The sequence below is a fragment of the Pan troglodytes genome, chromosome 6, assembly GCF_028858775.2.
Source record: "Pan troglodytes isolate AG18354 chromosome 6, NHGRI_mPanTro3-v2.0_pri, whole genome shotgun sequence".
In the NCBI taxonomy this organism is placed as follows: Eukaryota; Metazoa; Chordata; class Mammalia; order Primates; family Hominidae; genus Pan; species Pan troglodytes.
This window is the reverse complement of record NC_072404.2, coordinates 56956121-56973962: the sequence shown is the minus strand read 5'-3', so window position 1 is coordinate 56973962 and position 17842 is coordinate 56956121. Positions and strand designations below refer to the sequence as shown.

The 17842-nt window shown below is 44.1% G+C and overlaps 1 protein-coding gene across 18 annotated transcripts in view; it reads left to right on the top strand.

The window, feature by feature from the left end:
* COBL (cordon-bleu WH2 repeat protein) overlaps window positions 1-17842 on the top strand; it is a 299997-nt gene that overhangs the window by 170702 nt on the left and 111453 nt on the right. For all 18 annotated transcript variants that reach the window (XM_003318428.7, XM_519099.8, XM_003318429.7 and 15 more), the window contains one exon: window positions 9273-9446. In XM_003318428.7, the coding sequence (XP_003318476.2) occupies window positions 9273-9446 (174 nt within the window). The remainder of the gene's footprint in view (window positions 1-9272; window positions 9447-17842) is intronic.

The window sequence follows — 17842 nt, the reverse complement described above, 5'->3', positions numbered from 1 at the left end:
GCGAAACCCCATCTCTACTAAAAGCACAAAAATTAGCTGGGCATGGTGGCGGGTACCTGTAATCCCAGCTACTCAGGAAGCGGAGGCAGGAGAAGCTTGAACCCGGGAGGTAGAGGTTGCAGTGAACTGAGTTCGTGCCACTGCACTCCAGCCTGGGCGACAAGAGCGACACTCCATCTCGGAAAAAAAAAAAAAAAAAGAAAAGGAATAACATATGAGCCACAATTCTCCTAGGAATATACCCAAAAGAATTAAAAACAGGCCGGGCATGGTGGCTCACACCTATGATCCCAGCACTTTGGGAGGCTGAGGCAGGCTGATCACTTGAGGTCAAGAGTTCAAGACCAGCCTGGCCAACATGGTGAAACCCTGTCTCTACTGAAAATACAAAAAATTAGTTGGGCGTGATGGTGGGCACCGGTAATCCCAGCTACTCAGGAGGCTGAGGCAGGAGAATCGCTTGAACCTGGGAGGCAGAGGTTTCAGTAAGCTGAGATCGCACCACTGCACTCCAGCCTGGGCGACAAGAGCGAGACTCTGTCTAGAAAAAAAGAATTAAAAACAAGTGAATAGTACACAAATGCTTGTAGCAGCTCTGTTCACAGTAGCCAAAAAGTAGAAACAATGCTAATGCCCATGAACAGATGAGTGGATAAGAATGTGGTATATACATCAAACATTCGGCCTTAACAAGGAATGAAATACTGATGCATGCTGCAATGTGAGCAAACCTTGAAAACATTATGCTAAGTGAAAGCCAAACACAAAGATCATATATTGTTTGATTTCATTTATATGAAACATATGGAACAGGTAAATCCATAGAGTCTACAAGCAAACTGGGGTTTGTCCAGGACTGGGGTGGGGAAAGGGGATTGGGGAGTGTCTGCTTAATGGGTACAAGGTCTCCTTTTGGGATGATGAAAACATTCTGAAACTAGATAGTGGTGATGTCTGGATGATAGTGTCAATGTACTTAACACCACGGATTGTATGCTTTAAAATGGCTAACGGTTAATTTTATGTTATTACACACATTTTGTTATCATAATTTAAAAAAGGAAAACAGCCAATGCTTGATCCGGCTCCGGGGTTTCGGATATGCTTGGATTGGTGTGCAGCCTGGGTGTGTGCATCATTAAAGCTCCAGGGAGTTCCGTGCAGCTGAGTTTTCGAACCTCTGCCCCAGAGCCAGCCTGTCTGGCTCCACCACTTCCTAGTGTGTGACCTTGGGCAACCAGTAACTCGCTGTACCTGAGTTTCCTTAGCTGTGAAATGAGGACCATGTAATTACCTTCCTATAGAGCTGGTATGAGGGTCAAGTGGGTTCATATATGTAAAATACATGTCTGCACACGAATCTATCACCATTTTCTGAGCCTGGAGTTTAGATTTCCTCCCTAACCGGCTTAGTTGTTCTCTTTGCACCTGGCAGGTGTCAGCTCACATGCCGCCCAGGTGGAGAGACCACACTCTGCTAGTCTGGGACAGTCCCAACAATGCTGATGTCACTGCATTCTTTCCCATTAGGCTTACTTTAGATCACTTGAAAAATAGTTCTATTTTGGATAATAAATTATGTGGCCACCCTCTTAACCCTCTTCTATAGCATGCTACATATAGGTAGTGATGAATGGTAAGTCCCTTAGAAGATTAGAGAGGGCAACATTATAAACAGTGCATCAGAGAATTAGTCTGCTCCCCCAGAAGAGAGGCTCTTGAACCACACAGCTACTTTTCCTGCTTCTTAAAAAATAAATCCTACTTTTCTTGAAAAGAAGTTTTGCCAAGGAAGAAATCTGATCAGCTTTTTTCCTCCACTCATGACTCAGTTACCTGGAGTTACAGGGGAGCCTTCCTGATTTGGTACACGTTTTAGAAACAATCATATTTATTGCACAGGAATTGTTCCCTTTTTTGTTTTGTTTCTGTGTCCTGTAGTGGTGCCCTTTCAGTCGGCACCCAGACCTGCCCCATGCACATCTACAGCTGAGTTTCTCATTCCTTTCCTGATCTAGTCCGTGGTATTATTAAAATGCTCATTAACAGAATGCCCACTTAACACGAAATACTTGGTTTCGTTTGGAGAAATCCATTTATCTGGAGGAGGGCTACACATAAAGTATCACTCTTGATGAAGTATAGAAAACTGAACTTATAAGTCAGTTATTCAAAATGTGTCACCACATAAATTATGGGAAATTTTACATGCGCATTTGAGAGGGAAAAACCTTCCCTTTTTCATTAGGATTGTATTATTTTTATAAGTTGTAACCTCATTTTTCCCTGAAACTGTATCTAATTGAGTTTGCCTCAGCTGAAATCTCGCATCTGACTGCAAGCAGTCACACAGACACACACACACACACACAAACACACACACACGCATGCAGATTGAGGCATGCCCTGTGAACATCCTTTCCCTGATGCTCTTCTCTGCTGCTGCCAAGCCCCCACTCCTTGCTTTTTAATTCTGGTCAGTCACTATGCTGCACATTATGACTTAACTTTTCATAACATTCTCTTGCCTTATCCTTCCCCTTTGATGCCCTTCCTCTTACTTTTCCTCCTCCGCCTGCCCTGATGAAGTTTGCACCATGCACTGCATCTCTCCCTCCCCCTGGCTTGGCTGGAAATGAGCTTCTGCGGTCTGCTGTGGCCACTGTCACAGGATCCTGCCTGCCTGAGGACACACATCGCATGTCATCCATCTTTGAAGCACCCCGGGGCTCATTTCCTTTTAATTTACAAGCTTTTCAGAAACTTCTGCCTTTCTGAAATTGTCATTGTTAGGCATTCTAAACATTCAAATGCCTGGCAGATGGTCCTGCTTCATAAGACTGAAATACTGTCTGATAGCTCACCTTCAATCATGTCTTCCAGTTATGTTAAGGGAAAATAAAATACCAGCTCGGGCGCTGTAGCTCATGCCTGCAATCCCAGCACTTTGGGAGGCCGAGGCGGGTGGATCACTTGAGTTCAGCAGTTCGAGACCAGCCTTTCCAAGATGGCAAAACCCTGTCTCTAGTAAAAATACAAAAATTAGCCAGGCGTGGTGGCACGCTCCTGTAATCCCAGTTACTCAGGAGGCTGAGGCAGGAGAATCCCTTGAACCAGGGAGGCAGAGGTTGCAGTGAGCCCAGACCACACCATTGCACTCCGGCCTGGGTGACAGATTCTGTCTCAAAAAAAAAAAAAAAATCAAATACCAGTTGGATACTCTTTGTTTGCTCATTTTAAGAAAATGTCTTGCCAGGCGAGAAACCATCAGAGAGCTTGTGTGACACGGTATTTTGTTGGCTGAAGTATGCATCCAGACCAAGTAGCTTCTGCCACTTTTCTTCTTCTAAATACTTAAAATGCCATCCCCCAGGCATTCCATGGGGGCACTTGGCCAAAAAAGAGCTATCGTTTCCTACTCGCCTCACCCTGTAGAAATGAGATTCCTAAGTTCCATTGTCCTGCCCATTCATGGTGATCAGTTCACATGAAGCTGGCATGCTTCATGGTTCTTTCTTTGCCGCTTCCTCGGAATCAGTGCAGGATTTCCGGGATGCCAGAAGACAGCTCAGGATTTGGCTCAGGGATTCAGCTTAAGGAGTGTCTGTCAGGAAGGCTGTGCCCTGAGGATAAGGAAATGCAAAGACAAAGACAGAGAACACCCTCTTGGGAAGGAAAGTTGGCCTTGCCCTTACCCAAGACTGTGCCAGCCACCACAGATGAGAAGCAGCATTCTCCCCATTCTCACCTCACCAGGAGCTCTGACAGACCTGAGCTGCTCTGCCCAACAGACCCCAGGGAGTGCCCGTTCGCCTCATCTGGTTTATGTCACATTGTTCTGCCTTGAGTCCTGTCAACACCTGTATCTGAAGAAAAGCCAGTGTGGATAACAGGTTCTGGAATCTTCCCTCCCACTCGATTCTTTAACAAAGCCTTAAAAAAAAAAAAAAGTTGTAAAGCCTTTCAAAAGGGGGCAGCATCGTCTAAGGAGAGGAGGCTGCAGGCAGCAACAGGAACATATTTCTAGTTTCATCTTTCTAGTTTATTCTATCACTAGGGAGCTGAGCCATCCTGAGTAGCTCTGTCTGGGCCTCAGTTTTTCTAATTTATTATATCACTAGGGCACAGAGCCATCTTGAGTAGCTCTGTCTGGGCCTCAGTTTTTCTCACCATCAAAACAGCAAACATCATGTCATTCTAAGAGGATCTGATCCCATTTAGAAGAGCCTCTGCTGAGAGGATTGTTGATTGCCAGCTCAGAGTATACTTACTGTAACCAAAACATATTCCCTTAACCTTGAAACAGAAATCAACATCTGAATTCCTCAATAGCCATGTCAAAAGATCTACTCAGGCTTTTGGTAGACTTGATTAAATGAGTCAAGGTATAATTGTATTTGTAGGATGGACACCTTTGAGAAATGGAAACAAAATGACCATCTCTTTTTAAAAAAAAAAAAAAAAATCGATTTAAACAGAAAGATTTTAGGTACAGCATCTCCTGTTTGTCCCTGGAAGTGTATTGTGCAGTACAGTAAGGGGTTGAAGTCCACCAAGCCCCTTTTTGTTGTATGAACAGATTGTTCCATCTTAGGCTGTGTGATGGGTGTGCTCGTGAGGCAGCTCTGTGAGGATCTCTTCAAGAATTTTGGCAAAGGGAAATGGACCATGGCAGTCTGTGCTGACTCTAAATAGGGGTGTTTACGTTGAACATGCTCAGCTTCTTGTCTGGTACTGATCTCTGATCAATTATAAGTCAATGAGCGAGGGAGACAACGTGTTCTCTGCGGTACCTGTGAGCCCTAAAAGTATTCCAGGGACACCCTGCACTCTCAGGGCCCTATCAGGTTCTATGGGGCACTTGTGCTGTCAGAGCCGTGCCCCTGCTGCCTGGTGCTAGCTCTGCATAGCTCCTTGTCCCTGTCAGTGGAGTAGTGTTTTGTCGTCACAATGAAAGTCAAATAAAAGGAAAATAAGCTTTGCTGAGATGAGTACATTTTAAACAGAAACAATAAAATATGTACATATATATATACGCACACACACAGCCGTGCATACATAAATGTTTGTGTGTGTGTAAATTTAAAATTAGGACCCATGTCAAAAGCACTTGTGGCAGATGATACTGGTTTTATTTTGAGCCGGCACTCAGATCTGGAAACGGTTAGCTTCCTCTTCCTGTCTTCTCTCCCCAGATGTGTGTATGAGGGTCAAATCACTGACGTTTTATACTGAATGTAATGAGTTAATTGGCTATCAGTGGTGTGGTGACATGGACACAGAGAGTTTTGCATTGTCTTTGGTGGGCGCCATTGAATTCGACTATCCATTGAATGACAGCAGCTGGCCTGGAGGAAGTTTAAATCCCACCAACCTAAGTCCCATGAAGCCTGAGACAGAAGGTTCTGTTTGCTTAGTTTTCTTTTCTGTTATTCATTGCTTTTTCTTAATGATTTCTCTGGTTGCACTTGCAACTCCTGAGAAAATTTGATAAGATCATGACTGCCAACATCTGTGGATTTTGGTGCCAACCTTTGGTTGAGCTATGACTCACTTCCCTACAAAAAAAGAACTTGATATTAAAAACATGTATATATTGACAAGCTTGGACAGGAAACCAAACCTCTCTTGCAGGCAAGCAGTGGCCTGTCCCTCATGAACTTTGCCACTTTGTAGCAGGAGACAACCAAGGAAACTGGGATAATAGCGGGGGCCAAGCTGTTTTGACTCCAGACTGCATGCATTAAGCTCTTGGTTTTCCCTTTGACTTCGTATTGATATGAGTCAGGACTTTAAAGGACTCAATACTTCACAATGTTTTCCTCCCACATTATTCTGTGGATTGCTTTCTAAATTCTGCGCAGAAATTCCAAAAGTAGGGAAAGAAGATAGAAATGAAACACAAGTATTCTCTGGACAACATAAAGTTTTTGGCTTCCCATGGGTTGAAGGTTGAGAAACACTGTTGAGTAGCAGAACTGAGAAGAGGGTCTGGTGGCTCAGGACCACTGGACCCTGTAATCGACCTCCTTGGGAGCATTGTGGGAGGTGGGAAGAGATATTTGTTAATTGTGTAGAGCAAATTAGGGGAGAAAAATCATCTGTTCTATTGAAATTCAGTTAAGTTCCAGAGTCACAGATGAAGGCCTCATGAGGAGCCCATTGTCTGAAGATAATCAATATCAGAACTTCTAGGAGGACTGAGATGGGGTGCACTTCCGCCTTCTGACTTTCTGCCATTCAAGGTCATCTCAGTGTGGCCCTCATGAGGTCATGGCCACCCAAAATAGGTATCAGAGAAGAAGGAAACCACATATATTAGACACTTCTAATGTGCTTTATCTAAATTACCTCATTTAATGCTTGTAACAACTTTGAAGGAAATGGATTTTTCCCCATTTTAAAGATGGGGATGTACCTACTATATGGGGTCTATTCCCATTCCTTACCTTAAAAAGTAGATAATGCAAAATGTCCAGGATGCTTATGACAGCAAAAAAAAAATTATGAATTAAAACCTGAAATCAATATGAAATGGAAGGGGGCTGTAAAGTTCTTTTAAGGGAGTATTCTGCACAGACCTTCCTTAAGTGCTCAGGGCACTTACAGGACAGAGGTGGATTCACAGCAGTATTGAGTGATCAGTCAGGCAGGCATAGTTGTGGTGAGGACTGAGGACAAGAGGAACTGGGAGTTCCATGTCTAGACAGGGTGGAGTGAAGACAAGCAATTAGATATGTGGTTGTGGAATGCACTGCCATGGACATCGTGTTTCTGGGATGTCAGATGGGGCATGTGTGCTTTAGAGATAGCAGGTGGCATGGGTACAGGTGTGTAGTTCTTTGACTACCACAGCTTTAAGCATCCTCCAAAACATGTGTTCACATGTGTGAGTGCACGTCTGTGAGTGTGTGCACATGTGCGTGAGTGTGTGCATGTGCAGTCACTGTCAGCAGATGTTATGAATGAGGAAACAGAACAGTGTGGAAGGTCCCAGTGTCCATGCTCTGGCCATATACTAAGTGACTACTGATGAGGAAAGATGGGGTTTGCATTCCCCCTGGATCTGGGGGTGTTTGTACAAACCAGCCATCCAGCAAAACACCTTTCCAGCTCCAGAACTGTGAATAGCAAAATCCCTTCTCTGGTTTGCTTCCTGTGCTTCATTTAGTCTTCTAGATCCTGTAGGGTTAAATAAATCTTGAGTTGCGTCTCCCTGAGTCCTCCCTGTTGCCATGGAGGTGGATGTAAGGCAGAGTTTATTTTGCGTGGCTTATTTGCTTAGTAATGACTATGATGGCTGCAGAACTCAAGGACTCAAGGGAGCAATTTACATTTTTCTGTAGGAGCCTAAATAGGCATTGACAAGTGTTCTGGGTGTTAGTTTCTTTTCTGTTATATCACCGTCACCTGTTTCCTATGGGAACTCCGTACCTGATAGCCAAAGCATCGGGCATCGTTGGTGTTCATTGTCTGCAGGGAAGCACTAATGGCGTAAAAAGCAGCCTTCATGGAGTGCTTTGTCCTTTGGCTTTAATATTTAAGCACAAGAAAATTTGTGACTCAATTTTTTTTCAGGAAAACAAATGATAGTATAACTGGTAGAGCAACAGCATTTGTGTCTGAGCACAAATAATACTGGGCTATTGTTTAATATGATGGATTTCCTTTATATCTTCATTTTAAATATGGAGAACTAGTTGTTCAAATGAAATCTTACCCACAAGCTTATTATGTAAAATATGAAAGCATAGTGACCCAGAGGGTCATCTGTCTATTCATTGTCTCAGGAAGGTTGACTGAAGGGCCCTCCACCTACCAGGAACTGTTTGGAGCTGGGATTACATACAGTTTTCAGTAAAAGTCAGTGATAATTACTGTCTTCATTGAGTTCACATCTTAATGGGAGACAAAGATACAAACAAGCAAGTGTAATAATCATAATAGCTAACACATATTGGGTACTTACTTTGTGCCAAGAACTCCTTTTTTTTTTTTTTTTTTTTTTTAAAGAAGTGAGATCTCACTCTGTCTTCCAATGACACCAGCATGGCTCACTACAGCCTCAAACTCAGGCTCAAGAGATCCTCCCACCTTAGCATCCCAAGTAGCTAGGACTAAAGGTGCGCATGACCACACCCAGCCAATGTGCCAAGAACTCTTTCAAGCTCTTTTACATCCAGTCGCTCATTTGATTCACATGATAGCTTTGTAATGCAGGAACTATTATTTACCCCAGTTTTACAGGAGATAAACTGGGGTAGGGAGAAATTAAAAATTTGCCCAAGGTTTGTATCTTACTCCTGACACCAAAAAATACCTCGTCTAAGGTCAAAAGAAGGAATCAAACCCAGGCAGTGTCTCCAAGGTCTGTGGGCTTAACCCCTATACTGCATTGGCTCTCAGTGTTGACTGTGTCCATGGTAACAGGTGCTGTGGAAGATCTGCCAGGGCTAGGAGAGAAGAGGCACCAGGACACAGCATGGTACCATCTTGTTTTCAGTTTGAAGTTAGAGTGCTGGTTCTGCTGGTTCCCCAAATGCTTTCTGCACTAGCACTTACATGATTCTATTAAGCAGACCTTAGGGAGAAAAAAGATTCAAAAAGTTTGTGTGTCCTGTAGCCTGCTCCGCCTGGTGTAGAAATTGTCCCTTGAGAGCAATTAGTTAGTGTGTTGGCTTGTATTTCTTTCAGCTTATTGGGTATCTGTCACTAAGTATGGTACTGATAGTCCTAGACAGTCTTCACAGCATACTGCTTATACCACATTGTCAGTTTTCATAACTTCTGAAAATTAGAAGAAACATAAGCCCCCTCCTGGCAACAAGTGGAGTACTTCCCAAGATACCAAGACTGTTGGTGTCTTCCCCATGAAGATGTATTTCTTGATCAGTTCCTTCCTCTTTTCAGTGTCTAAGAGCTCATTCTGACAATGGGTTAAAGTTTTAAGGAGGCCAATTCATACCTGCAGGTTGGTCAAGAAGTTTAAATGATTCTAGCTGCTAAGTGTTCTCTTAATGGCTTAAAGAGTCTGCCATCGCCTTCATGATTAAGAAAGGGAGCCTCACCGCATGAGTCTGTCCTGCAGCATCTTCTCCAGTTTTCCCTGGAAAGCTACAGGCAGGGCTTGCTCAGACCATTCAAGCTGACTGTAGAAACAGCGCCGTTCAAGCTCAGGTGAATGGATTGGAACTTTGTCTTCACGTGAGCATTCATACGGGGAGAAGTCATCTCATACTGATTTGGTTTTCTGTTTGTCTCTTCCCCAACAGGGCTGTTTAACAACCCCCAACTCCCCATCCATGCACTCACGTTCTCTTACGCTGGGTCCATCCCTCTCGCTGGGCAGCATCTCAGGGGTGTCCATGAAGTCGGAGATGAAGAAGCGCCGAGCCCCTCCTCCTCCAGGTTCAGGGCCACCTGTGCAAGACAAGGCATCGGAAAAGGTAGGGCAGTGGGCTGTTCTCACAACCAAAGCATCTTTTCAGTGACACAGTTGATTGTTCCAAAGCTCCCTGGGAACACAGTAATCCTTCATGTTTGTGGCTGTAGCGACTGGAGTGTTGAGGGCAAGTATTTAAGCTTTATTTAAAAGTAAAGGCAAGATGCCAGGAAGGGCTCATGATTTTAACTCTGAGAAGCTGAGTTCCCCAAGGCAGTCAGGATATACCCAGCAGCCCAGTCCTGCTCCCCACATACCCTAATATGTCAGATCCACCATGCAGCTGTAAAGATAAGGATGCGGTCTTCTTCCCTGGACTGAGATTTTTCTGACTGACTGCATCCCAGCTTCCTGTGGAGGCAGCATGCCACAAATACCAACATTTACAGAAAGCAAATTCAGAGTCCATTCATTCTGTGGCAGAACTTTATTTCCTAACTCTTGCCGCATGTGTCATGTGGCCTAGCCCAGTTGCATAGTTTGAGAGTGTCACACCCCTGCTAGTCTTTAGGTTCAAAGCCCCTTTTTGCTCATTTGCTCTCAAAATATCCTAAAAACTAAGTCTGTGCCTCCTGAATGTGAGGCTTGGTCCCTGGATCTTGATTAAAAGTTATAGCAGCAGATACCAAATGGCGGGGTCCTGACATGTCATGTAATTTCCTTATCAGCCTGCTTGTCGGTCTGTCCAGGTATGTCCGTCTGTCCATCTATTTTTGCACATCGGTCCTCTGGTCATCCATCTCTGTTCCTTCATGGGTGTTCTTTATCCCTGGGTCTCAGAGACCATCCTGCTTCCATCCTTAGTCCTTCATATCCCTAAAAATCTATCTGAAAAGCCTGTAGTGCAACACATTTTCAAAGAAAATATTTTTATTTTTGCGTCTCTTAAATATTTTCTAGGCCGGGTGCAGTAGCTCACGCCTGTAATCCTGGCGCTTTGGGAGGCCAAGGCAGGAGGATCACCTGAGGTCAGGAGTTCAAGACCAACCATGGCCAACATGGTGAAATCCCGTCTCTACTAAAAATACAAAATTAGCTGGGCATGGTGGTGCACGCCTATAGTCCCAGCTACTCAGAAGGCTGAGGCAGGAGAATTGCTTGAACCCAGGAGGCAGAGGTTACAGTGAGCCAAGATCACGCCACTGCACTCTAGCCTGGGTGACAAGAGAGAAACTCTGTCTCAAAAATAAAAAATAAAAAAAAAAGGAATATATACATATATCCTAATGTAACTGACTTATTTTGAGTTCTTCATGATATATTAGCTGTGTTTTCATAAAAATAAATTTAGGCACAAATGGTACCTTTTTGTTGTATGCATCCATGATAAGATGATGCAAATGGAAAACACAAAGCTATTTCTTCTGATTATCTGCAGTGTGTGTCATTAATTTGCTTGGATGTAGATTCTGAACTTTTTTATAACATGCAGACCATATTGATAGCATTGGCCTTTCCCAGCTACATGCCCTTGGGAATATCTTTTTGCTTTGGCTTAGGATAGGTATTTCTTTAGTTAGTAATAAAAAGTATGACTTCCAGGATCAATATTATGTCAGCTTTTTTCTTTTAATAAGAATTGTATTTTCTTAATGCGATAAAATGTAGATGGTGAACTGTACCAGCATTTTAAAAATTTCTTCCACCCAGAAGAGATGTTGTATTTTTCTGCATTTAATGTGCTTACCCACAGTGGATAAAGCCTGCTTGAGTGGGAAAATGTGCAGTAAGTAGAGAATTGGGAATTCTGAATGAAAAATAAATAGTACTTTATACCCTGTAGAATGAACAGAGTTTCCTCTGAGGCAGTAAAAGCTTTTTGCTGAAATCTGTTTTATTTGGCACAGAATGCGTGGAGAAATTGGCTCATGGAAACCATCTTCCTTTTTAAGCATATGAGTGGCATATGGATTAGATTTAAGCATTTGCTATGAACATGCTTTTTTAAACTGAAAGGTATTTTGTTATTTACTAATTTCTGGGAAAGGAACCCAAAAATGTATTGTCGTCGTTGTTGGGGAAGAACGTCAATTCCTTCTTCATGAACTTCCTTCCATATAAAGATAAGATGTTTGTTTGGGAATCCTTATTTATATGCAACTGTTACTAACACCAGTGTCCTGAACAAGGAGGAAAGGTTCATTTTCAGGGACATGACTAGTTTGTAAGAAAATGAGAATGCCTACATTTGTATATTTTAAAATATTATTTTGTGTCAACTAGTTTAAAAAATTCAATATTTGCTTCTTCAGGTCCTAACGGTGGATAATTTTAGCCATCCTCCAGTTCATCTGAAAATTTTCTAAAATTTGTAACCATAGTTAGTATTTGTCACCTGATTATGTATTCATAATTTGATCATGTGTGTTTATTATTTCTAAAGGTATTTTTTGAAGAGGTTTTCCCAGAGGTGTTAGAGCCTGGAGGTGACCGAATGCTCTTCTCAGACCCCATGGCTCTTCCCACAGTACTGTGAATGCAGCTTTTATTATGTGGAAACTTCAGACCAGAATGATTGATTGTACACATTAAGGCACCTTATGCTCTCAGGATTTCTCAGACTTGAGCGGGCATCAGATCACCCAAAGGGCTTGTTAAAACACATTTTCCTGGGCCCCACCTGAGCGCTGATTCAGTAGGTCTGGATGGGGCCTGAACATTTGCATCTTAAGTGCTGCCGCTCTGGTGAACCCCACTTTGAGAACCACCCCTTCATAGCAAACTACCTCCCTCAGCTGCTGGCTCTGAGTTTTGACTACTCAAAGGCAACAGATCTGCTAAGAGATTCTTCAGTAGGAAAGTTACCTCAGAATGAATCCATCTGTGCTGTAGAATAATAATTACATGCAGTTTTCCATAAAGTTAGCTTAGGCCTAAAGGTATGTGTTAAAACACATCAGTAGCTTCCACTCCTTCTCACTGGGACCCAGGGAACCCTCATCCGGGAGGACAGAGGAATTGTCTGTTCTGCACAGGATTTTCTTCCTGCTTCATCTCCTGGGGCCCACACTGTCCTCTCACCATCGTGCCGTGTAGAGACGGTGAACTCTCCCTTTGTCCTGGACCCTAGGCAGCTGCTGGAATTCTTGCTTGCTGCTCTTGCATTTGGGTTGGAGCCCCCTTCCTATACTGAGTGATATGGTTTGGATGTTTGTCCCCTCCAAATCTCATGTTGAAATGTGATCCCAGTTGGAGGTGGGGCCTGGTGGGAAGTGTTTGGGTCATGGAGATGGATCCCTCATGAATGGCTTGGTGCCATCCCCATGGGGATGAGTGAGTTCTCTCTCTGGTAGTTTACCTGAGATCTGATTGTTTAAAAGTGTGTGGCAGCCCCGCCGACCTTGCTCCCTCTCTCACCATGTGACATGCCTGATCCGCCTTTGCCTTTCACCATGAGTAAAAGCTTCCTGAGGCCTCACCAGAAGGTGAGCAGATGCTGGCATCATGCTTCCTGTACAGTCTATGGAACCATGAGCCAATTAAACCCTTTTTCTTTGTAAATTACCCAGTCTCAGGTGTTTCTTTAGAGCAACACAGACTGACTAACACACCAAGTCTTTAGCGACCCATCCCGAAGGAGAGTTTGTTTTCCTCTTATTTGCTCATGGTTTCCTCACTTGTTCTGCTCTTGAGCCAGGATTAAGATTGTGAGTAGGGGCTGTCAACACAGATGCCTGGGTGGGCATCCCTCTGCTCATCTCCAGTCCTCAGTTTCCTCTGTAAAATGGGAACAGTAAGAACAGCACTGGCCAGTGATTGCTGTAGTGGTCAGACATAGATCTCATGGCATTTGCCTGGGTTCCGATCCCAGCTTGGCCAGCAGTAGAAATGGGAGCTTGTATGAGATCACCCTTCTCTGTGCCTTGTGTCCTTAGGTGTGTGCTCTGCATAAAGGTGGGAGATGAGAGCTGGCCACAGTGCAGTGGGGGACAGAAGTAGCCAGCATGCCTAAAGCAGGGAGGGCTGGGCAGAGGGAATGAAGGGTCCATGGCCCCAGCCGGGGTTCTGTGTTAACCAAGTAGCAGATTATATTTAAAAATCGAATTTGCTGTTGCTGCAAATACCAAATGTACAATTAAAAAATCACCAAGGTGCTGCAGCAGGTTCATTCTGTTAAACAATACCAGCATCCTCTCCTCTGTTGGTGGTATTTTCCCTTCTCAGCCACAAACTACAAACACCCTACTCACTATTCCATACCTTCTGAGGATTCTAGAGAAGAGAGTTGCTCATCCCTTTCAGTCCTGATAGCTTCTGTTTAAGAAGAAGAAAAATCACCGGGCATGGTGGCTCATGCCTGTAATCCCAGCACTTTGGGAGGCCAAGGTGGGCAGATCACAAGGTCAGGAGTTTGAGATAAGCCCAGCCAACATGGTGAAACCCCATCCCTACTAAAAATACAAAAATTAGCTGGGCATGGTGGCGGATGCCTGTAATCCCAGCTGCTTGGGAGGCTGAGGCGGGAGAATCACTTGAAACTGGAAGGTGGGGGTTGCAGTGAGCCGAGATCATGCCGCTGCACTCTAGCCTGGGCGAAAGAGTGAAACTCCATTTCAGAAAAAAAAAAAAAAAAAAAAAAGAAGAAGAAGAATCAATTACTGTCGAGACACCCTTGTGTAGGGGACTCAGTTTACCTATTAAAGATTGACACAATACTCTATATTATTCTTGCTGGCATCTTTCTTTGTATAATACTTGGCATGTTACAGAGCAGGTTTTTAAAACTTTTTTGGTATTTCATTTAAGTGATTAAAAATAAGTAACTTGTGGAAGTATACTAATCTGTGTTATCTAATTTTAGTTTTCATTATCCACAAATATATAATACATATTCATTTATTCAGTCAATATAGTTATATGCTTACTTTTGTGCAGATACAACTATAAATCCATTTTTATTGTAATTGACAAGTAATTCAAAAATATTTTAAAGTTATTCCAGCTTGCTTTTTTCACTATTATTTGAATTATTGCATTTATTATGTTCAACTCTATAAAATTCCAACTTGAGAAGTCTGTTTCTCCGTGATCTCAAGATTATTGCATTGGGACTGAAATTGCTAGTGATGTTGGCCATTAAAATAAGTGATGATGGAGGCTGTGTTATGATCAGTTATTAGTATAACCCAAAATAGACTTTTCTATGAAAAATTTGCTTGTGTATTCAATGAATATTGAATAACTGCTATGCACAAGGCCTTGCACTTGAAAGCATGAATTGGTATTTATTACTCTAATATCTCAGCACAGTGTATACATAAAAAGATAGTATTTCACACTGTGTGAAGACTGAGGACGATCTGTGTATGTTAGACATTTAATGGAAAGCATTATTATTTGAGGTTCCATTTCCTGGATCTGGTAACTAGAATATTACAGGAAGTGATAAAACTATGCTGACCAGACTCCCAAAGACACGTTTCATCAAGAACTGAAGTATCCATTTGATCATCATCAGTCACTCTGGTGTGTTCTTGATCCTGTTCCACAGAGAGGACACCCAGGGGGAGGCAGGTCCTGGCAGCCCCTGTACTGGGAAGGCCCTGAGAGCTGGGCTGCAGACCACTTGGCCAATGGATGCCAGACTCAAGTGTCCTCTCTGCATTTAGGCCTGATATTTTTTGCTTATTAAAATGAGCATTCTTATTTCCCATCTCTGTGAGCTGTGGTGTTGAGGTCATTGCAATACTCATCTTTGCAGACTTCTTCCTGCTGTCCTTCTCCTGGAGTGAAGTCTGCCTTCTGTTTCTTATCTCATGGCTTGTGGTGGTGGTGAATTGGTTACTGATAAAGTGGATGATGCCTGGAGACATTGAAAAATTACTTTTCACACTAATTAGAGGGCTCTGATCTTTGCCGGGTGTGTCTCATGGCCACTCCTCAGCCAGTTGGCCTCCTGGAGTGCTTTGTTCGGAAGGAAGGACTCAGGTCGGCTGAGGCTCAGCAAAGTAGAGAGAGTCCTTCAGTTTACCATGAGCTCAGGAGGGGAGGATCATCTGGGCCCACCCAGAGTATGAGATGATGAGGACAGACTCTTTAGACGCACCTTGATGGTGTCTCTTCTTGTACACATCAACCACATCGACCTGTCAGGGAATCCTGCCTGTTTTCCTTTGAAGTGTATCCAGAATCCAGCCATTTCCCTCTGCTCCCACCTGCACTCCTGGGCTCAAGCACTCCCATGCCCCACTGAGATGTTTCCTGGTGCACTGGCTTCCTAACTAGACCCTGCTTCTGCTCATGCTCCTCTACCCTGGAGAATCTTCTTTACACCTTCGCTAGAGCAACAGGTATCTAAACAGAGACAGGGTCATGTCATGCTTTAAAGCCTCTGCTGGCCTCACGTCACAGTTGACTGTGCCAGCTGCATCTCTCCTGCTTCTCCCCACACCCAGCAGAGCCTTTCACCTGCCTCTCCCTAGCATCCCGTTCACCTCCTCACTGCACCAGACCCTGCTTGGCAGTCACTGCATCCATGAAGTCTCACTGGCCACCTCCACCCTCTGGTAACTCTGCCCCCTTCCCTGGTTTCAGGTTTCTTTCAGACCCTGCCAGACTAAGCTCAGGAAGCCAGGAATTCTGTGTTCCCTGACACATCTCCAGTGTCTAACACTGTGCTCATTAAACCAGTAAATATTTATATGAACTTACTTTATGTGTACATGATTTATTTACCAAACATGTGTGGGTCATCTCTGCTGTGCTCTAAATGTTGGCATCCTCCAAAACTCAGATGTCAGAATCCTAACTCCAAACATGATAATATTTGGGGAGTGATGAGGTCATGAGCGTTGAACCTCATGATGGGATTAGTGTCCTTATAAAAGAGAGCCCAGAGAGCTCCCCCGCCCCTTCCACCATGTGAGCGCAAAGCAAGAAGGCGCCCTCTGAAGCAGGAAGCCGGCCCTCCAGACACAAGTCTGTCCACACCATGATCTTGGACTTCAGCCTCCAGAACTGTGAGAAATCAGTGTCTGTTGTTTATAAGCCTCCCAATCTATGGTATTTTGTTATGGCAGCCTGAAGGGACTAACACAGTTTCTCAGTGAAAAAAGCATGATTTCAAAATGTGCGCAAATAGCGAAAGAATTGCTTTCCTCAAGGTTGTGACAGAACTTAAGGAATAAGTCATGGCAACTTTGATGAGGACTTGGAATATTTACTCCTCACTAAGAAAAAGAGTTGTAAATGGGCCATGAAAAGTGCAAGTGCCAGAGCTAGAGAACGACCTTATTTCCCTCAGTGCGAGGTCGGGCAGGGACAGTCTGTCTGGGCACAGGTAGGAGTAAGGGCACAGGCAGGCCCGTTTGCAGTTTGCATGCCACCTCGCAGACCAGAGCTGCTGCTGCTGCTGCTGGAATGGCCAGGGAGGCACCTGCCCACCCGCCCTTAGGAGGGCCAGAGCACATGGGGGTGCATGGCACAGCACTGTCTTATGGAGCCTCCTTGAGGGGCTTGAGGGGCCCAGGGCCCTGGCAGCAGAGGGGAGGCTGCAGGAGCAGCCATGTGGGCTGGAGGCTGACATTGCCACTTATCACACAGTGAGCGGCCGAGCTTCTGCTTTCTGTAAATGGGTGCAATGGCCACACACAATATGAAGATAAGGTGGGAGGATTCTTCAGCACCTGCTCCCCGCCCCTCCCTCTCATTTCCCTCCCCTCCCCGCTCTGTGTTTGGTGCTTTTCTGCATCTGAGATTTTTTTTCTCTTAGCTATCTGGCTGTCTTTTTAAATTCCCTTCACTCAGTTTGGTCTTCCAATGTCTCTTAACCATGTCTCTTTAAAATACACACACACACATATCCCACTTACTTTGCTGTGCATAAAATGTCTCCCCATGACTTGTTAGATCTAACCCTCACAGCCATCCTGGCATCCTTGCTAGTTATGATGTCTGTTGTTATCTGAGTTGTGGAAACTGAGTCTCAGACCAGGCTGAGCTGCATGTCAGAGATGCCTGCAAAAGAAGAGCAAAGAAGTAAATCTGGGTTTAGAGCAGGGACACTTTCCCTCTACAACTTTGTATGGGATGAATAAAAACCTTAGGGAGGAAGAAGGTGTTGCCATCAAGGTGGGGTTTCTGTGTATCCAGGGACCCATCTTAGAGTTTAACATACTTCAGATCATATACACAAACCAGCTGCCAAGACTTTCTTTCAGATGTGGCAGAAGTTTTCCCACTTCCTCCACTGTGAACTGAATAACCCAGCTTCATATTCTGGAATACCGTGGGAGCACTCTGTTTCCCTTTCATGTTATAGTGTCCATCCTCCAGTGAAGGTCAAGAACAATGAGTGGTATTACCATTTTGTGTTTTGCCAGCGGTTGGTAACTCAATGGCACATTGTTCTGTCCCCCAAAGGAGCTGAGGGAGTTCGGATCACCCCTTTGCTCTCTGGGA